Source organism: Zonotrichia leucophrys, chromosome 1A (assembly GCF_028769735.1).
Source record: "Zonotrichia leucophrys gambelii isolate GWCS_2022_RI chromosome 1A, RI_Zleu_2.0, whole genome shotgun sequence".
NCBI classification, from domain to species: Eukaryota; Metazoa; Chordata; class Aves; order Passeriformes; family Passerellidae; genus Zonotrichia; species Zonotrichia leucophrys.
This window is the reverse complement of record NC_088170.1, coordinates 42,084,438-42,107,422: the sequence shown is the minus strand read 5'-3', so window position 1 is coordinate 42,107,422 and position 22,985 is coordinate 42,084,438. Positions and strand designations below refer to the sequence as shown.

The 22,985-nt window shown below is 37.9% G+C and overlaps 1 protein-coding gene across 1 annotated transcript in view; it reads left to right on the top strand.

Moving 5' to 3' along the window:
• The window catches only part of POLR3B (RNA polymerase III subunit B), an 83,318-nt gene that overhangs the window by 38,903 nt on the left and 21,430 nt on the right, over positions 1–22,985 (top strand). The window contains exons 17-23 of the mRNA XM_064702525.1: positions 2,207–2,281; positions 3,065–3,163; positions 6,684–6,811; positions 13,608–13,817; positions 15,642–15,800; positions 17,231–17,348; positions 17,923–18,065. Of these exons, the coding sequence (XP_064558595.1) occupies positions 2,207–2,281; positions 3,065–3,163; positions 6,684–6,811; positions 13,608–13,817; positions 15,642–15,800; positions 17,231–17,348; positions 17,923–18,065 (932 nt within the window). The remainder of the gene's footprint in view (positions 1–2,206; positions 2,282–3,064; positions 3,164–6,683; positions 6,812–13,607; positions 13,818–15,641; positions 15,801–17,230; positions 17,349–17,922; positions 18,066–22,985) is intronic.

Below are 22,985 nucleotides of genomic sequence, written 5' to 3'. Positions count from 1 at the left end.
GACCAAAAACAAAGCTAAAATCAGCTACCAATTTCTAAAAAAAACCACAGATAGAAAGCGATAACGAGCAGACAAAAGCTTCACAATGCAGCTGTATATACTGCTTTTAAAATTCCCGGGCAGCGGAGGCAGGGCACGCCCTGCCGAACTGGCACACCCTGCCGAACCGAGGCAGAAACAAAGCCTCCCCCGCCGTGGAATGCAACCCCCCCGCGGAGCAGAGGCAGCAGCCACGCCACGTGGCAGCCGAAACCGGGACGCCCCCCCCCCGCCGCCGCGTGTGCAGAGCACTCCCGACCCCCGCAGGTCCCCCGGCCACGTGGAAAGAGAGCCCCCCCCCCTCCTCCGCAAAGAGAAAGAGAAAGAAATCTCCTAACACGTGTCTGAACACGCTGCTGAGCCGGGGCTGCTCCGGCGCGAATTCTAAAAAACAGTGAAACACGCAGCAGGAAAGCTAAACTAGAACGCTATGAATTCTCGTCTGTGGGGCTGCGCAGCCAAAATGCAAAGGCAAAAAAGGAACAGAACTCGCGGCAGAGTCTGTTTTTGAGCTTCTGCTCTACCGAAAGCAGAGATACTCACGTGAAATGGAAGCTGTAGGCTGGGTACAGGCAGGCAGGTCTCCACCGGAAAAGGACCTCTCTCTGGGTGCAAGAGAAGCTACCCTTTTCTTCCTCTGGAAAATCTGTTCACCACAATGAAGCAGGGCTTTCCAAAGGCGCCGAACAGTCCACGAAACTTTTTCTGGGAGTATTCCCAAAGTCTCTAGCTGGGAGTCTTGAAGCCAGGCTCCTTTCAGCTGGATGCACGGCTGGCAGAAGCTTCTCTGAGGAACTGCGAGTCCTTTTTCGGGCTGCAGAGTCGAGCCACCCACAGGGACGCCAATATATTGGAATAAGGTATCCCAATATAACCAGTTAGATGGTGCCCAGGCCAGTTCTGACCTTCGCTGCTGGGCCACAGGCAGCTCTGCGGTGTTCTACCCCAGAAATACCTTGGCTGGCGACAGAGTGCAGCAGGGCACAAGACAGGACTCCGTTCTCCTCAGGAGAGAGCTTCTGGCGATGGTAGAGAGAAAGGGAATGGATTCTGCTAGAAGGTAGCCAGATGTTTATTCCATGAGTACAGATACGTCTGCACTGGGCCACTGCTGGTAACAGAATGAAGCCGCATGGTCTGATTCACATTTTAAGCTCAGGACAGGGGAAGGGGAGGGGACAGGTGAGTCACCAGCCAGGTGAAGGGGCAGGGTCTCAAGGTACTAGGGACACCTATCACACGACGCCTTGCTGGTATGTTAGCCTGATTGACAGGGCACACTCAGCGAGGGGCGAGGGGGAAGGGAGAAGGTAAAACAGGATATTGCAACACACCACAACAATTTGGGAGATGGCAGTAAAGCTGACCAATTTTAAAATAAAAGCAAGGGATGTGCATGTGGATTTGCAAGGCTTTACCAAGTTTGCTTTGTGGCACCCCTCACCCTGTAATTGTTCAGATATCCCTATTAACCATTTAAAAGTGCTTATTAGTCTTCTAACAGTTATTTAGACTTCAGAGGGGACTCCACAAGTATCTTGTAGCTATTTGCTGATCTTTATAAAAGCACTTGTCCACATAGCAACAGCCCTCGACATTGCCTTCTTGCATGCCATCCTTTGTGTCAGTGTTTTTGTGTGGTAGGGAAGCCTTCAGAGATCCATGTGCTACTGAAATTTATGGATTCATCAGAGATTACCCACAGTAAATGCCTGTACTTTATAGTGTGTAGGCAATTGCAAAATGCAGCATTACATGTGGACACTTGAGCACAAACTGTGAACTTAGTGTTCTGTAAAAACCACAGTACTAAATGCTGTTCTTAGCTTTGTAGTTTGGGAAATCTCAAATCTTTTAAAGCCATCATCAAAATCTGTAGGTAAAACTTACAAAATTTTAGTTGAATGATTTAAAGGGAAAAAATGGCTTTCACCTCAAAATTTAAGTCTTGATTTCTCTATTACACATTTTAAGTTATATCAAACTAATGTCTGAGTAGTTATGGATTTTATTTATGTGGTTTTATCAGTTAAAGGCCAATAAATTTTAAGAACAGTTTATAGAATAGGTTGTGCATAGGCAAGATTCTTAGTGTAAGAATAAATTAAGTTACCTGCCTAAGTATTTGCTATGACCATCTTTTTTCTTTTTTTTTTTTTAATTTCAGGCCTTACATAATTGTCAAGAAGCAAAAACCTGCAGTTACAAACAAGCATATGGAAGAACTGGCTCAGGGCTACAGGTACACAATTCAAGTAGGCCGTGTTGATCTTCACCAAGTAAACACTGTGTGGAGATACTTTAGTCAGTCAGTATTTCACAGTCTTAGGGTTAGCTAGTTAGAGAAGTCTGCTCTCCTGTATAAATTCTTTGTATAAATCCTGTATAATCTTTGTGCTGGAGGTTTTCTGTTCAAAGTCAAATTAGGGCTGGTGTTCTTACTTTGTTACTGCTGTGACATTTGGTGAGTATACAGAATAAATACATCTCAGCCTCATCTTTCTGCAAGTGGAAGGTTTGAGGCAGTCAAACCTTTCCATCATCCTGCTGATTAAAAAATCAAACACCTCACAGGAGTATCCAACATAACCACCCTAAACTGGGCACATTCAGAGTTTTTGAAAGTCCTTGCAAATTCTTACTTAATGTATTTTTTTAAAAAACCACACTAATACAAAAGCATTTAAATGTAGGTCTAATTAAATTCCACAAATCACAAAAATGTACGTGATTATCCTTATATTCGCCTGTATATACAGTGATGATGAGTACATACAGGATGATTCTGTGTAGTTGTTCAAGTAAGTAGCATTCATCTGTCAGACTGTGATGCAGTGAATGGGCATAGGATTAATTAAAAAACCACATTTTTCTTCAATATGTAATATGCACAGAACTCTACATGTAGAAGTATTTATCTCATTTAGCTTTACATATTACATTCCTTTAATATATGTACTAAGTATTTTAAATTTGCAGATATATAAGCTCAGTACTTCCAGTGTAATTTTTCATTTATCTATAGGAATTTTGAAGACTTCTTGCATGAAGGTCTCGTCGAATATTTGGATGTGAATGAAGAAAATGACTGTAACATTGCCCTGTATGAAAATACAATCAATAAGTATGTATGCATTCAATAATTGGTACGGGAAAAACTTTTATAGGGTAACTCTCTGAAATGCAGACATATAAATAATGTTACTGTTTTCACATGTACACACTGCTCCCTTGATAATGGTTGAATATACTCCAGGTGAAAGCTAAAGAGAGAAATCTGTCTGCACGCATCCTAAATTATCCATGGGAAGTTATAAGAAGTGGTTCAGATTTTGAGAGAGCTGTTTCTGCTACTAACTCAAAAATATTAAATACTTGAAAGTATATCCTTTCTTTCTCTGGATGTGGCTCTTTTTTCTGCTCATTGGGCTGCTCATCATAAATAATCTTATCCAGTAGGTATCCAGAAGGCAAATGGATATTATTTGATTATCTTAGCATATCATGATTGTTTGGAAATTTCTTTTCTGGCCGTAAAGGGACCCTAGACACCCATCTTACATTAAGTGAAATGCTGGAATGAGACCTTCCCTTTGACTTTTGGATGTACAATAGGCCCCAATAAAAATGTCAGCATCATTCTGTGTATTTTTTACCACACATCTTAAAACCAGTTTTGATATGTGATTTTAATTCAGAGAGATTTCCAGATCTGTTCTGTTTTCCACATATTTGAAGCACCTCCTGCAATTTTTTTACTGTTGTCTTCTGACTGTGATTAAAGAGCCCACATTAAAGGAAGGATTCTTTTAAATTTTTAAGTCCTCCTATCTTTTTAATGGTTTTAACTGGTTTTTAATGTTTCTCTGACAATATCCTGTAAACTGAAGCCTGAATATGAAATGCTAGACGTTATCTCTGTGAATGTTTGATGAGTAGATTTATGCAGAAAATTCTTTTTCTAAATAATCTGTCCTGGTCAAGTACTCCTGCAAGCTAATAGAAATACATCATTGATTTCAGTGGAGTTGGGTGAGCTCTTCAATTATCTTTAACCTTTGCTAAATGTAATGCATTAACTCTGTTAATTTAATTGCCTTGCTCCTACCCAGGCTTTTGAAGACTTTATCACTTTAAGAGATTACTCTTGCATGCTCTTGACTGAGTTCTATATACATGAGCAAAGAAGAGTGCGCACAGTTGCTGTCATTTGTGCTGAAATTAAATAACTTCCACAAAGCACCAGAGATGAAAATTTAAGTTACAGGACAACTGACTCAGAAAGGTTAATGGGAATGTATCACATGAAATCATTGTTTAGTCTAAAAGTGGAGGAGAAAGTGAACTTCCAGTGGACCAGTGTGAGGAAAGGACTCCTCAGCAACTCCCAGGAAGCTCAGAAGATTCTTGTATTGTCCAGCAATTGTTTTGAGTTTGACTTCAATGCTAACAGTGGCTAACTGTGCCATAAGTATCTGAGCTTGCATCGATCGTATGAGCACTTTGCTCCTTGTGTTTGGTGATGATACATCCTGAATAGCTGAATTGAGTACCCCCTTTCCCCAGATGACCATCCTGCATTTTAAATGGTGTGACCGTGTTGGTACGGTTTGTTCTGGTAATGCCATTGATGCAACCCACTATCTGAAGTATCCCAGTAGCATTCCTGCTTTTGTAATATAGGCTTCTTTTAGCTACAGTATCCTCTCTTTATCTTTCCAATCCAATTAGAGGGGTTTTCGTTGGAGTATTTGATTCTAATGCATTCCATTTCTTCCTTACACATTTGTAACTCTGCTTTTTGAACTCATGAGGTTGCCTTTCCTTTCTTGGGCCTGATTCTGGCAGTGGCATTTTTGACCTGCAGAAATTGGACTGCCCTGTAAAGTTTGAATGTCTCCCTTAGCTCTCTGGAATACTTCATCAGGTAGTAGGATCATCTTTGGTTGAAATAGGATTGACCTCACTGGAAGAAGACATCTGTTGCTACCCTATATGCAAATGTGTATCTGTTTCCATGCACTTGTATCCTCTGGAGAAATTTGCAAACTTCACTATCAGTAAGTGTCAAGCTCCTGGTTTTATTGTTTGAAAAGCGTTTGAAAAAGTTCTGTGAAGTTCTGCAGAATGGGGAAGCAGTCTCTGCTTCCAGTTTGCTTCTGGTTCTTGAAACCATTTTGCAATTACTTGACTGCAGTTGGAATTCTCCCATTAGTATTTTCTTATGATAGGCTTTAGATAACATAGCTACTTTTTATCAAGTGGAGACAAACAGTGGCTGTTCTCTGGCCAGCAGGTGATTTTTAGGTTATTCAGTTGTATTTGTGATTTATAAAGATTTCTAGAACTGATAAGTAGTTTCATTGGCTTAATCCTCAGGATTTCCAGGTCTATTTTTTTCAACTTTCAGATTTCATTATTCTTCCAGTAGTACATATATTGTTTATCTATAAAGTTACTGCTGCACTTGTCTTCAGTCTTTATGTGCTTGTGCGTAATTCCTTGGCCTTTTTTATCTTACAATGCTTGGCTGTCTTTTGAGTGTTGCTATAATAGACTTCTCTGTCACTTCCTTGGCAAAATCCTGAAGTTAAGTAATCAAATTAATTTATTTAAATAATTAAAATCTTCCAAAAGATTTCCAAGAGAAGTCAAACATTAAAGATGAAATTTTGAGAATGCATTGGATTTAGATGTCTGGGAGAAGCAATGTATGCATAAACCCAAGGTCTGTAATAGATCCAGGACATGAAAGATAGGCTTTGACTAGGTTTAGTTATAATCATCTGTATTTTGTAATTCCTCACATCCTAATTACATATCTTGATTTGAATTCATGTCTGCTCCAGCCAAGCTTTATTGTAAACTTCATTCTTAGTTATTAGTCTCTCCACTTGCATCCCAATGCGTGCTATGATTTGTCTTTGCTGAGCATAGACTTTCTCTTCTGAAGCTCATGCCAGATAGAAGAAATTGTCTCTCTGTTTTTACTCCTTTTCTCTGTCTTTTTACTTCTCATCAGTACTGTCTTTTTACAACATAATCATTTCCAAAATATTTGCAGATCTTTTCAAATAGTGTTGTATTATATCATGTACCTATGGCAGTGAATCTGGTTTGGAGACAGATTTTTTCTCCTTAACTGATATAGCTGACCCTGGAAAACTAAAACAGTTTTTTTAATACCTGAATCTGTTGTGCTCTTCCTTCTTCCATCTCCCCAGTGGATTTCTGGATCTCTGAGATTAGTAATTTGATGCGAAGGGCTCACTCTCATTACATGAGAAGACATTCCTTAAGGCATTTTGGGTGTTACTGTATAAACTGATGGTTTATTGTTTTACTGAGCTCCCTCAGGTTGTCATTATCTGGAGGCTTTTCCTCCATTACGGAATTTCATAAACCCTGATTTATTTCTCCTTCATTTCTTTTCATGTGGAAACACTTATAACCAAAAGAAAGTTGTTGGGTTTTTGTAATAAAAATAAAAATCCTGTAGTGAATCTGTGTTTTGAGGTCCTACTGATTTACATTCTCCTGAATGGAATAGAATATGAAGTGTTACGAGATACTGCTAAATTACATGAATTCTACTAAAGTTGTTTGTTCACAAGCCTGCCATAATTGGTACTCTTTCTTTTAAGAGATACAACCCATTTGGAGATTGAGCCTTTCACGCTTCTGGGTGTCTGTGCTGGGCTGATTCCATATCCTCACCACAACCAGTCCCCAAGAAACACTTACCAGTGTGCCATGGGGAAACAAGCCATGGGTAAGATTTCACTTTTTATTCGTCTTTGAAATGTTACGTATTTTTGAAGCTGTGTAGCAAAAGTGACAAAAATTCTTTTTTCCCTGGTTCACATAAAGGCTTTGCTGGGAAAAGTAAAAGAGCACCTCTTTAGCTTTGAGCAAAAAAAGAGTTTACCTCTGAAACTTGGAAAGATTAATGTGAGAAAAGTATCAGTTTGTTTTACTTAATGAAGACTATGTCTGCAATTCTTAACACTTAAAAGAAAATTTTAATGAACTGGGACACTTCTGTGTTTTCTATTGTGTTTTATTGGAAATTATCATGACCATCAAGTTTTCAGCACATCTGCAGGATATGCAGAGTGGGGCTTTCTTCTCTTTATGCTGCAATGTGCTGTGGGTTTCCAGACAAAAAAGAGTTAAAAATTGTTCTCACAAAGAGAGACAGAGCACAGATTGAGGAGCATTTCTTTGACTGGTTGAGTAAATGTCCTAAAAATAAATATATCAATAGTTAACATTGACATCAGAGAATAAGAAGACTCAGGTGTGAAAGAGTTCTTAATGATTTGAACACTTTTCCACAGCCATAGTTTAGATATTTTTGGTTTTGCTGTTTTGGATGAAGAGGGTGAGCACTGAAACAAAATTAATTTTCTGATTACTTATTATTTAATTTGAAAGTGTCATATCTGGTCATTAAAACCCAAACGTTTTGTAAATTTGCTGGTGGAGGTAATTAACAGCAGTTAAGTTCTAATCCTTTCTTTAATACTCAGTGAAATCAGCATTACAGTGTCCAAGTCTATGGCCTGTGATCAAGGCAGAGGAGCCTGAGCAGTCATGCATCAATTCAGGCAGCTGCATTCAGACTGGTGCTCTACAGGCTGCTTTCCTGGCTTGTATTGATGGCTTGATTGCAAGCTGGGAGCTACAGTAGCACAACTCTGTTTCATGAGGGAACTGCCACTTCAGTTAGGTTTACTAAACCATGTGTTTTGTGCTGTGTGTTCAAAGCTTAAACACTACGTGTTTTGTGAGACTTCTCCATCAGAATTAATAGCAAAGTAACTGCCTTACGCTGAAACATCATGTCGAGCACATGAAAACCGAAAATAGCAAGATGCATGTTCTCTATTTAAACTAAAAAAAAAAACCTGGGTGGGTGGAAAGAGGAGCAATGCAATCTTTTTTCCTTACAGTTCTCCCCCATCCCATTATCTTTTCCCCACCCCTGAGTCTCTATTTTATGACTATTAGTCTCAGAAGGTTTGGTAAGTTACCACACACAGTTAAGCAGGATCAGTGTGTACAGAAAGCCAATTCAGTATCTGTGGAGTTCTTTTGTAGTTTCCTGTGTGAAGGTTTTTTTCCCCGTTTTGTTTTGAGTGTCATTTGCAATTCATTGTCTGTGTTTTCTGAGGTTGGTGTATTCAGCTGCTTTGACCCTAGGTCTTGCACATTTAGCTCCTTGGATACAATCCTCTGACGTTCCTGCTGACGCTAGGAACACAAAAGCCATTGAATATCTTGAGCAATAAAAAAAGCCTTTGTTTCAGTTTATTATGACAAAACACCTGACTCAAAGAATAAGCAGCTAGATAAAAGTAAATTTTACAAGTTGGCAGATTACTTGAGCTTTATTTTGCTCTGTCTGAAGTACCTGCAAACAGCAGAAGCTTTTTGTAATAACTTCTTTAAAAAGCCACCATAAATGGCAATATGTAGGGGCAGAGATGATTTTTCTCTACCCTTACTGATCAGATGAGACCTAGAGGGTATTCCTGAAACATTGCACATACTTTTTTCTGATTTTTTTTGTGAAGAGATGTGATGTAGTGTAGCTCCAAACCCCAACCTTTAAGTTACCATCCACCTTTATTGCTTTCTTTCTCCATAATGAAATTGCAGAGCAGCTCCTCATCCAACACTGCTATGGGGAAAGTCTCATGTCCAAGTCCATGTCACTCCTTGACAGTCAAAACCTGGAGCAGTGAAGGGAGCCCAGGGTTCAGACTGGGAAAGGAGAGCCTTGTACTTGTCAACACTGACCCACCCCCTCTGATCACATCACAGGGCTGTGCCAGCAGCTTTGGACAGTCTTTTCTTTTTGAAGTCTCTTTTTTAAGCAACATCAAGCTAAGGAAAGGTGTGAAAGCACAAGTAAGTGGAGAGCGGACATCAGATATTGGAATGAGGTCTGTAATACAGTATCCCTGACAAGTATTAGGTCCTGAAATAGTAATGTTTATTCTGGAGAGCATTACATGTCCTGAAATCTCCCTTTCACGGGTAGATGAGTCATCTTGTTGGAGGACTGCACTTTATGATCAAACTGGATTTCAGTAAAATTAAATTGAAATAAAACTCCTCACTTTTGGTATAGATGATTTACCATATGTTGCAGGTTAAACTGTAAGACTGAGAGCAAGTTAGGTAGTAAATACAACAGGAGCTGCAAAGACCTCAGTTGAATGTTGACATTTCGGTGGAAGGTTAACAGTTGTAGCTTCAAATCTCAGAAGTACTTAAGATGAAAATACAAGAGTCTGTACTGTTTGCATTTAATGTGTTGGTAAAATAATACTTCAGAGGATCAAAGGCTTCTACAGTTAAGAAATAGTTCTTAACTTGACTTTTTAATTCCATTAAGACATAAAAACCCAATCAGTTTTACACATTGTACATCTGTGACTGTCTAAAAGCCTAATTTGAAGAATGAAAAAATACAGTTTTCCTGCCAGAAATCCCCCATATTGTACGTGCACTGCTATGTAAGTGATGGTGTGGGTACACAAAGCAAGCTGTACACTCACAGCACAACTGTACCCTGCAGCTTCAACCCATATGACATAACACAAGTCTTGTCTAAGAGGAAGATTTGGGTGTTGATTATTACTGTTACCTCTGAAAGAAAGGAAGTATTTGAGGGGACAGACATAGGTGGGTGAGAGCTTTGTTGTAGAAGCTTATAATGAAGCAAAAACTTTAATATTACAAAAAAAGCTTGCTACTGTATCATGGACTTTCTGCTTTGCTTTTGTGAAGTAGCAAAGCCCTTTATATACTGTTCTGCCTTGTACTGTAGCCAGCTGAATGTGTTAAAATTGAGTTGAGAAGATAAATATGCTTCAAGGAACTCAGTGCTGGGGAGTATTGACAGTTATGAAAGTTCTTTGGTGGACTGAGAGCCAGAGTCCTCCCAAATTTTGTACAGCTAGCATAGGAGCGCAGAATCTAAACAAACCTCAAAGCAAAACCAGCTGTTACTGGTCATCACAGCTGGATCTAGAAGCACTGTGGCCGCAGTTCTGTTCTGACACTGCTCTTTGAGGATTGTTTGTGCTCTATGACACGACCTCATTTTGACACCTCTCCTCTCCTTGGTAGTAGGCACAGAAGTGCTGATGCAAAAATGAGCTCCCCCAACACACATTTTACCCATAATCTTTTTAACCCACTCCTTAATCTTTCTACTGTGAAAAGAATATTTCTAACACTTAACATCTGGATCACCTAATGCATGTACTGTGACAATCTGTCTGAGCAGAGTCGGAGTCCCTCCGCAAGGTTTATTGCAGCATTTAAAATCTTCCTCTCTTGCTTTGTGCTCATGTAAAAGGACAGAAACATAGAAAATCCATGGTGAAAACAGGGAAATACAGAATTACAGCAGTTCTTTTCTTGACATGGACAGTAATAACCCTTTTGGCTCAAGTGGATTGATTTCTGTATCCTTGTTAATTTTGATTGTACAGTTTAATGTTGTTGGAAGTGATACACCAGACAATTGGATTAATGCTTATTTTAGCTGGCTGTTTGTTCTGGTGAGTTCTCAAAAGTTTCAGCATCAGAATAGCAATGCCTCATTTATGCTAAATATCAGTAGAAAGTGTTTTTGTAGTTATTATTTCACACTAAAGGATACTCAAATGACACTTAAAAAGAAAAAAAACAACTGTCAGGAAATTGAAAAAAGAAGGGAAGAATGCACACGTGCATTCACAATATATCAAGTACTGAGAAAAGCAAGAAAATAATCTTTGTTGTATCCAGGTCAACCTTGTGTATTTTGCTTTAACCAGGGCAAATTACCAATGAAAAAAATTGGTTCTTGCTGGTGAGATAATTATAAATGTGAGTCATTGTGAGCAGGGTTTGTTATGGTGAACCTTAATTATACTTTACTTTTGCTTGGTTGTTTGGCTGGAGCAAACAAGGGCTCTGTTCTTTCAGAGAGAGAGCAGAAGTAAAGCTAGTGACTTCCTTCATTTCAGCACCCACACAGAGGGCTCATCCCAGCACCCCAGTCCTCTGAAGAGAGCTGCTGCTTTATTTTAAATAAGCAGATTGTGGTTTCAGGCTGTGGTTTGTTAGCCCAGTTTAGAGAAAGGATTATTTGTATAACCATTAAATCTCAGCAATTAGGAATAATATTGCTGATACATGCCGTGGTTTTTGGCTAATTTATTTCATTTGTACTCTGGAGTAATTCTCTAACCAGTTTCTTTCCTGCTAGTGTATCTGTCATTGATATATATGTATATGTTTTCTATTTGATACAGCATTCATCTCCTGAAGAGTAGCCTGAATATAGTTTATTATTGAGGCTCAGAATCTCAGTAATATCAGTTGCTTCTGACTCCCAGACAGTAGCAGCTCTGTTAGGCTTATCTGAACCGTTGATAAAAATGCCAGTTTTGAAATACATGAAACACCTGAAGAGAAGTAATTTGTGAATTACCTGAAATATGTTAAAGTGTCATCTGAAATCTTTGATATATAGGGACTTCCACAGATTGTTACTGGGATGTAAAGGACACCCTTAAAGTGTAAAAGATAGAATGAAGTCTGAACCACCAGTTTTATCTTAGCACCTTTAACCAGTGAACCATAGCAGGTGTAGCGTGTAAGCATATCAGAGGAGGAAAAAAATGCAAGCAGTTTGAAAGATAAGTTTGGCTTGACTTTCTCTTGGAAAGATTTCTCTCAGCATCAGGAAAATGTCCCTATCTGTGAAACATTTAAGCTGAGCTTCACTGCAACCTACCTTAAAAGCATACAAATTCTAGATGCAGAGGGGAATAATGGTCTAAACCTCTTATTTGGAAGTATATTTTCTGATCTGTATACTGGGAAAATCAGGGGAGTTGAGTCAAAAGTACAATGGGAGCAAAGTCCAAGTGAAATCTCAGGGTATTTCAGAAGTACTGGGGCCTTGCAGGGTGGGACTGCAAAGGTCTTCAGTCTTGAGGAATCCAGGCTTTACCAGCTTGTGTCTTACTGGAGACAAAAAATACTGTTCGAAGGTGATTTGTTGCCTTATACAAGAAAAGACAGAAAAACAACTGCTTTAAAGCAAGAGACAAGCCTGTAAACTCTGCCAGATTTTTCTTGTAATTTGAAAATTCTGTGTCTGTGTCATTGAATCTGCTTTCTAGAACCTGAGGAAGTCCAGGCCAGCTGTAACAGTTAATTTTCAGACAGTAGCTGTTGAGCTGTCTATCTCTTCTTGTCCTTGGGAAGAGTAGACCTGTTGGGGTTTAGGAAAGTAAGCCTAGTGCCAAGCACAGGATAGGTCTTTGGAAATGCCTCGTTTTAGAGTTTGGTTTTCTAGACACTTCATGTAAATGGGAGTTGCAAGTAGATGCATGTAAAATGTGATGCTGACCTCCCCAGTGAGCAGGTTTGTGTTCACATGTGCTTCTTGGCCATGTGAAATCTTCCTTGTACACGGACTGCTTTGACCTTTCCAAGAATGCAGCCAGGCTCTGAAACTGCAGGACAAAATGGAAAGATTTTGAAAGACTTACATCCTAAGGACAAAGTAGTGCAGAATGTTTAGCACTTAAAACTTAAATATGTCAAAATAACTTTAAAATGTTAACTTTTCAGACTGTAATTTCTTAATTGCTTAGAGACATAGCATAGTCCTGGTACAGCAAACTCCAATAATATATGATTGCCTTAACTTTTGTTCTGCTACACAACGGTTTGTTTCCCTGCTGGGTCTTAATTATTTTTTCCTCAGATTTCAGAAGACACTTTGGCATTCTGATGGGACAGGGCCAAAAATTTCAGTCTCAAGCTGGGAGGTCTTTACAAAGGGTTGAATTCTGAACTGTAAATTTAAAATTAATTTCATGTAGAAAGACAAATACAGAAGTGGACTTCTACTGTAGTCTATCTATCAGTGGTGCTTCTAATTTCTAATAGAAAGTAAATCACTTTTGGCTGCTACTAGTGGTATGCTTTGTTTATACTTTGTCCCATTCTAACACGGGCTGCTGCTGAACTAATTATTGCCCAAAAAAGGAAGGAAATATGTTGTTGAAGATGAAGAGCTTGATCCACAGTTTATCTTGAACTCAGTGATAATCTTTCTGTTGGTTTTCATGAAATTTTGGATCAGGTCTCTGAAACACCAGTTGAACTCCACAAAAAAACCCAAACCCAGTGACTATAAGAACAATAAAAGCAAACACTTCATACTTGCATGATTCAGTGTTGTAATTAGAAAAAATCATCTTATCTGTATTTCTTCAAGTGACTTTTATTTCTCTTGTTGTTTTTCTATTGATGCTTAGGTTTTTTCTGTTCAAGACAAAATAAATCTTTCTGGGAGCTTAAATTAAGAAACTACTTATATATTAATAATATAAAATTCTTTTGGTTTGAATTATTATTTTTCCCCTTCTTTTCTTGAAGAATTTTTGTGTGATTTTAGTTAATTGGCATTTTGTTAACTTTTTATCCAAAACATTCCTAGAAAACTCACTAATGTTCACTGCTTTTTTTTTTTCTTTTACATGCAGGTACTATTGGATACAATCAAAGAAACAGGATAGATACTCTGATGTATCTCCTCGCGTATCCACAAAAGCCAATGGTAAAAACAAAAACAATAGAACTGATAGATTTTGAGAAGCTCCCTGCTGGACAGAATGCCACAGTTGCTGTGATGAGCTACAGTGGCTATGATATTGAAGATGCTCTTGTCTTAAATAAAGCCTCTTTGGACAGAGGTAAGATCCATCAACTCTTTCCCACTTCTCCAGTGTGTATTCCAATATATATTCTAATAAACTTGTTTTCTCGTAGTGTTATCCTGTAGTAAATTTTATTGCAGTTATGAGCATTAGATCTTCAGTTAAGAAATTGAATTCCCAAACTGCTTTGAATGCTTTTGCTGGTTTTCTGTATGATTAGTGGTTGTAACTCCATGCATACAATAGTGTGGTGAAGATGCCAGCATGCATATAAAATTCTGAGTTTCGATATTATAAGAAAAAATGGCTAACTTCTGACCTCAAATAAAAAAGATGTAAACACTTAGCTTAGAGAAAACCTAAGGCATGAGTTAATCTGTTCTGTTGGGCTTGCTTTTTAGATGTTTACCTGACCATTTGTTCGTTACTAACAAAGAGATCTCATTATTTCCACCAGTAACAAAAGCAGTAGATTAAATTAGATTTATGAATGTATTTAGGAAAGGAATAGAACCTGAGGCAGTTTGTGTCTTTGTGAGCTTGGTGTTCTGAGGGAGCAGTAGCAGTATTGCCTACTTTCTGAGAGAAAATAATAGTGTTGTCTAAAGCAAAATAATTTAGTGTTTATCCAGAGCTAAATTAATGACCTGCTTCCGTAAAAAAAATATACCAGCTCTGTGGTGCAGTGTATTTTAAGTAAAAGTACATAAGTACCAAAGGGAAGGTGAACTAACACAGACCCATGTTTGTGTAGATCTAGCTTGTCTCACTCTCTCCACATTTCTTCAGCACTTCTTATCAATGCTGCTGAGTGCTGGAGGGGAGTTGCCTGAAAACTTAGCCTCTCTACTCTCACTTTTCTCCATAAATTCCTTGAAGAGTAGGCATAGTGCAGTGTTCAAGCTGGTTTTAGTTTTGGGTGGCCAAAGTCAGATTCTTCCATCACTTTATTCCCCCCCCGCCCCCAAACGCCCTTCCTCCTAGTTGCTAGGCAGCAGTAATAGTATTCCTAGGCATGTATCTTTGGCATTAATGTCTGCTGCATTTAATTTATGCCTCCTTTTCTAAAACAGCAACAGGCATGATTTAAAAGTGAATGTTTTCTTTTCTGGTAGACTGGTAACATTTACAGGGAGAGCTGTGGTGCATGTCAGGAATTACTTGACATAATCTGAAGATATAGATGTACTGTATGTGGCCACAACCATCTTTCAAATGAGCTAAAACAACCCAGGATTATTAGCAAGCCTTGTTCTTGGCTCTCTGTAATTCTAAATGTGATTAGAGTCTTTAGTGTCATGGTTAGTTGCTGTACTTAGAGAGAAATTCCACAGGTGCTGCTTTTCTCATCTAAAACCCACTAATTTTATAACAGTATGTGTAACTTCAGGTGAGGAAAAAAAGAATAATGGGTTGATTATGCTAATCACTCAGTACTTTCCTGGGAGACCAACTTATGCCAGCCACAAACATGAGTAGAAGTTCAGGTTTCTTAGAAATCATTAAAGGAAGAAGTGCTCCTCTCACGTTATTACAGTCCTGTGTTACATCTTCTTGGAGACCACCAAAATTATTCAAGAGATTTAGTGATTCCAAGAGAAATGATGTGTGCAGAGATACAGAAGCAGATTAGCACAGTTCAGAATTGGACTGTAGTCCAGAGTCTAAAAAAAGTGTACATGATCCGATGTTCAAGTTGTGCACCACTAGGTATCTGTGTACAACGTTATGCATATTCAAGCCAATGAATAATCTAACTAATAAAGCATATTTTATATTCCATAGCTCAGATTTTATCCTGGTCATGTGTTATAAAGGATCTTTGAATCCCTAGGCAGATGAGTTTGCATTCCATTCTAGGCTTTGGAAGGTGCCTTGTGTACAAGAATGCCAAGTGCACGCTGAAGCGATACACAAATCAGACGTTCGATAAAGTGATGGGGCCGATGCTGGATGCAGCTACCCGTAAACCCATCTGGCGCCATGAGATTTTAGATGCTGATGGTATCTGCTCTCCAGGTAGGTCAAATTGCATGTTCACTCAGGGCATGTTCAAAGTCAAAGTGGAAATTAATATTCTGTCAGTATTTCTTGTGCACCTTGTGTTATACTTAGCCTCTTGGGAGTATTTTTGTCTTGAAGACAACAGTATTGTGATGGAAAATTTTACAAAAATTATTTCCTGAAAGCAGCATGTTACCAGTCATTGGGGGGGCTTTTGTACATGAAAAAAGTAGCTTTATATTTAAGTAGAAGAGTAAGATTTTAATAATGTGAATCTACTGAAGATTAGAATTTGTATTCTTATGTTTCCAAGCTGGCAAGCTTTTAATACTGTAGTTTTTCTCTGTTTCTCTGTCATATGCTGTTGTTTTCTTAAGGATAGAGATAGGCCCCTTATTATTTTGATTACGTGTCAAAATCTCCTAACAAGATGTCAGTTAGTGCAGTTATTTGACAAAGTAAAACCTTATGGTTTTAACACTTTAGGAAGATGTTTGAAGAGAGATAAGAAAAATAAATAGGAATGTAAAGAGAGGTGTATAACTTTCAAATGATAATAGATTTGAGGAAGAATCCTCCCAAACTGTCATCCTTTGGTTAGAAAATGACTTAATAGACCTGCTAAGATCTAGTAAGAAAGGTGTTTTAAAGGGCATTAAACTTAATTCCATTATAGTACACAATTGGGTCAATTTTGCTCCTTAACACATTACAATGGAGCTTTCAAAGTTAATTAAGGAAAAAAAGGCAAGAATCTTCTGAAGTATTAGGATAGATAGGACTGGGCTGGACTCCAGACTGAGGCTGTTCTCAGCATGTAGGTAAAAACCTATTTGAGATAGTTCATGTGGACAGAAGAGACGCAGGCTGAAGATCAGTGTAATTTAGTGGAGGAGGTGGGAGGTAGATACTTGGTGTGCAGTTGTATCATTGGACATCCTCCTGATCTGGTTTTCAGTGTAAAGGGGAGGATAAGGGAATGGAGCAGGGAGAAGCTATATATGACATCAGTATCAATAGAAATACGAGAATACAAGGAGGCTGTCAGTAGTTTTGCACAGCTCACTGTGGAATGATGGGCTGCCCCAAATTCAGGTGTGAATTTCTAAAATTTGTCAGTTCAGTCATGACAAAGTATTCCCTAATTATTTTCTCCGTACTTAGAGCATATGACTTCAGATGCTTTTGTGCAGACTTTTGACCCAGGGTATGTTGAATAGCTGTTCTCATAGTGCACCCAGCATGCAAGCAGTTCTGCTTTGGTTTACCAAAGAAAACTGGTTTAGTGATTACCTTACCATTCAATATTTAGTAAAACAGCAGAGCATACTTTTGGGCATGTTCCTTCCAGTTTGTCTTCCACCTTTTTTTTTTTAAAGCTTAAAATGTATTTCTGACACAGTCAGATACATTTTCATGGTGCTTTTTGTTCTTGTTCTCTGTAGGTGAAAAAGTAGAAAATAAGCAAGTTCTTGTGAACAAATCTATGCCTACTGTGACCCAGACACCTCTGGAAGGAAGCAGTATGCCTCAGCAGCCACAGTACAAAGATGTGCCAGTAACGTATGTTGCAATATAATTTCAGAGCTGGGAAAATTACATGAAGGAAAATTGTCTGAAAAAATATACTCAGTTCTAGAAAACTCTCTTCTTCAAATATAACTATATTTGGCTGTTGTTTCTTTAATTGAAGATCAACAAATTGGTAATATGTGAGGAAGCTTTTGCTGTCAAGAAGAGCCCACATGAATAAAACCCCATACCTTGTCCTTTACAAGTTCAGCTTAATTCTCTATTAGTTTATGTTGCAAATCTTAAAACACTTCTCTTCCAGAAACATGCTGTATTCTGGTATTCTGGAACTTGTATGTAAATATATATACACATATATATACACACACACACGTATATATATACATATACATATACATATATATATACATATACATATATATACATATACATATATATATATATATATATATATATATATATAAAAAATCCTTTCTCCTCATATGTAAGTTCCATAAAGATTACAGTTTGGTCAGGAGCTTACCAAAGAGGAGACACAGATAGTTGTCTGTAACTTGTGTTTTGTTCATAGAAGTAAAACCAATGTTTTGGCTTCTTTTACTAGGTACAAAGGCGCCACTGATTCTTACATTGAAAAAGTAATGATTTCATCAAATGCAGAGGATGCTTTCTTGATCAAAATGTTGCTGAGGCAAACCAGACGTCCAGAAATTGGAGATAAATTTAGCAGTCGTCATGGGCAGAAAGGTAAAGGACCCATTTAATAAAAATAAATTATTGCTGTATATGCCTACTATACATAGATAATGTACATTTCCATTGATTGGTTCACATCTTCTATGAATACAGTGGTAGAAGGCCATATGCCATTTTTTTTTGTTAAGTTCAACTAATTTAGCAATTATGTTTCTGAAACAAATACATGTTGGCAAAAACTACTTTTTGTCTCTTTGTTGATCTGTGAATCTGAAAAATACAGTAGTTTCCCCCAGTTCAAACAAGTACAGGGCTTTTGAGGTTTGGTTGGGGTTTTTTTTTAAGTCACAATTTGTATTTAGGTGATAGATTTGTCAGTGTGTTGTCATAAACTGGGAAGGTTCTGAACAGACAGAAAAGAAGAGAGATGAAATGGGAAATTCACAGGTCTGTGCAGGCATTCTGCTCTGAAGACAAGACTGCAGGTAGATAACTCAGAGCCATGGTGTAAAAGGGAAGCAAATCAGGAGCAAATGCACAACTAGGGGTGCACCAGCAAAGAGGAGAAAGAAAGGAAATGTTTTTAAAAATACATCTGGGACATGATCTGGGGCAGCTCTGGATCTTCAGACCAAAACTTGACAATGAGTGCCCACTTGGAAGCTGCTTGGTGTCATGTAGTTCTCAAGTTTTAATGTTACTTGGAAAATGAAAATCAGGGACCTACTTTTATATCTGCTGAAAAACAGCAGTGAACTCCCTTGACCTGAATATAAAAAAATATGAGTATCAGATCATCCTCCGAATCTCAAAGAGCTGGAAGGTATGCAAAGGGTGTTAAGAAAGAAGTAACTGAAAACAGCCTGACTGTAACCAACTTAAAAGCATGCTTTGTTCCCATTGGTGTCAGTGTGGGACAGGTTTTGATATGTTCTCATCATTCTGTACACTTGGAAAATCAAGATTTATAGTATTGGAAGCATGACCTTCTGTGTTAGTGTATGTGCCGTGCAATTACCTGAGTTTTGTAATCTTGTTACATTTTTAGGTCTTATTTTGGCTTGAGAACATCTCTTGTCAGATGTGATGGAAAGGTAAAGATGTTGATGTTACTAAATCCTTTCCATTGCAGCCCGTACACCCCTTACAGTCCTAATAACTCCTGGCCAGTTATAACTGAAGTGAAATACTGCATCCCTGTCGTGAGATGCAGAGCTAACCACTGTAATCCACATTTCTGTGGAGTCCAGGTTAGGGGATCAGGATATCTACCTACAGCAGACCTGTCAATCAGAAGAGGTAAAATGGGTGCAGAAGGCAGTGGTTGACCACAGTGACAGCTGTTACCAGATACTGCCTCAAGTTTGTGTTATCTATAAGAATAGTCAGCCAGCCTTTCTCAGTTACATCCAGCTCTCTGAAAGATCATCTGTGTCTTTCCACACACCCACAAAACTGTTTTTTAATTTTATTTAATATTATTTATTATTATTATAATTACTCTGTTTTCTCAGGAAATACTTCCATTGTTTCTGTTGTTATTAAGGAAGAGAAACTCCTCTGCTACTAAGCATTGAAATATTTTTCCTGATTGTATTTTCAAGATGGTTTTTGATCTAAAAATAGAAAGCTATCCCCACTGAGTTCCCAAGTGATTTGGAAAACAGTACTGTTGAAGGTTTCAAAAAAGTAAAGAAGCAGCATTACATACTTGACTTTCCTTATAAAACTGAGTCTAGTTCTTGCGCTGCAGCCTTATAGGAGAGTTAAGATAAGTGAGGGGAGGAAGTGCTTCAGAGGCAACCAGGAGGAGTTGAGCAATTGGAATGTTCAACTGCACCATTCTTCCTTTTCTGAGAGAAGATCCTCCTTCAGGAAGATTTTGTGTAGATTCTCTTTCTAATACTTTTTCAGTCTTATACACAATGAAGTTGTACAGTGCTTAAAAACTTAGGAGCAGTGTTGGAGCAATGACTATTTCTTGATACAGTTTCAGCTTTGTCTAATTAAACCCTTCTCCTAAGTGGTATGCAGTATTTTAGCAGCAAGTTATTCTATAATAATGCAATCAGTACTGTGCAGGACAAATTTTCGTATTAGAATTTTTTTTAAAAGCCTCCAAATTATATTAAAGAAGCTGCCTGATTAATAATGATAAATATTTATGGGGATTTACTTCAAAAAATTAAATAGGTTAGTTTTTTCTCCTAGTTTGGGCTATTAATGTGCACCAATTGGAATAGTAGAACAGAATGTAAATGAACTTTTTTGCATATCTCTCAAAAAAATAATAAAAAGAGTGCTCCACAAATGTAGAACCATGGGTGCTAAAGGAAGAATGACAGAAGGAAGCAGAATTCTGTCAGGCAGGCTGCAGTATAGCTTCAGGGTGCTGAAGACCTTCCATATGACACAATGCACGTAAGACGTCTCACAATATAGAGCAAGCAACTACCTGTGGAAATCCCATGGTAATGAAAAGCAATATCCTTAAATGCTGTAGTAAACTTTTAGGGCAGCCATAATTACACCTGGCACTGCATCAGGTTAACAATGGCTGATCACCCTCTATCTGTGCTTGGGACTATAATAATAATAATACTAATAAAAATCCAAACCCATCAATTATTGAGAATGTGACTTTCAGCTTGGTTTTGGAGACATGAGTGTGGGAACATTGCAACAGTTGTGTTACAGAGTTTGTAGGCATGTGTCTGTAGCTATCCCATACATCAATCTCTACTAATAATCCCTTGTGATCAGGGGAGTGATCATATTCCAAATTACTACATTTTACTAAGACTCATAGCCTTCCTGGCAGTAAACCTCTCAGTTCACTGCCCTGTAGTGCATTATAGAAAAAGATGTTACAGTAAACAGGAGAAAGGAGGAATATGGAGAGGATACATTTGATGGATACTAAGAAAAATAACTGACGAGAACAGTACAGTTCACTGTTCTGAAGTTTAACAGTACAACGAAGAAACCAATACTGACAATAGCAGAACTGGAGAAAAGGCATGAAAAGGAAAGGGAAAACCTCCTTTGATAGCTTCTTAACATAACTTCTAGTATCATCCTCTGATATCAAACTGGGGAAGGATCAGTCTTATCAGAAAAATATAGGCAATCATGAAACAGAAATCATAATACTAACAGTTCAACTTTTTCTACTGAGACAGAATTTTTAATTCTCTCATCTTGGTCTGAATGTGCGCAATTACAACTTCAAGTGTAATTTGTGACTGCTAGCTTTAAGCCTGCCATAGATCCATTCGAACAGATAATGATCTTAAACGAGCAAGTACCTTGGTTCAGTGAGAAGAAGAAAAAGCATATATCTGTCTGTATTGTCAGTCTTTTTTTGTGGAATGTATTTATTTTCTAGAAGGCATGCATGGAGAGGACATCTGATGTCATGGAATTGTAGTAGTAATGGGTTTTAAATAATTAAATATGTGCAAAATAAGAGATTTGTACAAACCATGTTTCAAACTTTTTGATGGTCTTTTTCCTATATTCCAAATTGATTTGTATTTCAAAGCTCTGCTTTGTCACTGGAGCAGAAGGAAGCAGAGTAAAGGAATTAGAAAGTGTCTGGGATACAACAGATTAAATCTCACAAACCAGCTTTAGCCTTTTGTTACAGAAAAGCCTTCCATTAAATATGTAGGTAGATTTTGTAGGCCTCTATAATAACACAGATCTGTGTCACTGCCTCTGTATTTGCTGCCTTGTTTGTGTCCTCTCACATGTCAACATGGTGTTGGCAAAGGTCACCGCTTCTGGCCTGTCCACCACACGCTCTTTTCACGTGAGTCTGTGTTTTAAGTGCGCTCCTTCCAAGCTGCCTGTAAAAGGTTGCCTGTCCTTCAAGGCTTCTCAGAAAGAAGTATATAGGGAGAAGGAAAAAAAAAAACCAAACAAATGAGGCCACTAAATTGTGTTCTGAAAGGCAAATATTTTGCTTTTTTTTCATATTCATCTTCAAACTGGATGTTGCAGTAAGATCTTTGGGACTGGAACTGTCTCTATAGTCTGTAAAGTTATTAAGCTTCTTGTGTCTCACAAATAAATCCTCTCTGGTAGTTTTATGTTTATCCTGAACTGCAGGACTTCGTTCTCACTATGTTGCATCATATATTTTCCAGAAGGATAAAAAAAATTCTTTTGGTTAATTATTTTGTTGTTTTAATCTTGTATTCTTCAAGCAAAGTCACTTTTCAAAGCACAGAAGGCAAAAGGATTGTTAAGCTAAAGAAGCTTCATCTGAGTTCCATACAAAGTAAATTATTATATTTCCAGATTTCCTCTTGCTTTGCTGCAAGTCACAATGAGGAAAAAGTTGGGCTCCTTTGATGTGAAAAAAAGCAATATAACACTTCTCTGAAAGAACATTTCTCAGTCTCTCATGTGAAAAAGGATTAACACCTCTAACAAAGGTCCTGTAGATCACAGAACTAAGCAGCAATACTGAACAGTATTCCTGAGGAGTGGAAAAACTGTATTTAAGCAAGAGATTGTTTGAACTTGCAAACAGAAGCTTTTTAATAGCTGAAGATCTAAGATAAAGGATTAAACCTTTCTGAAGTATCTGCACTTAAACAACTCTAAAGACAAGGAAGCAAGTTTAAATTCATGAAAGATGGTCTTTGTTTTCCTAAATGAACCATGTTCTTTAGTGTCACCACAAAATCCATTCACTGCATTATAAACTACATAAACTTCATGACAATCCGTCTCATCTAGCTTGCTTGCGTTTTGAAATTTTTAATAGTTTGAGCATCTGCTTTCTTAACTTCATAGTGGAGATCAACCTATCTTTTTCCTTTTAATAGGTACTTGTACAGTACAGATAAGCAGAACATTTAAAATAAAATGTTTGTTTTAAATGGCTACTTGTGTAATTTCCCCCCATGTTATAAGTCAGAATGAGTACTTTATCTCTAATAGAATGTCAGTGAGTTTAGA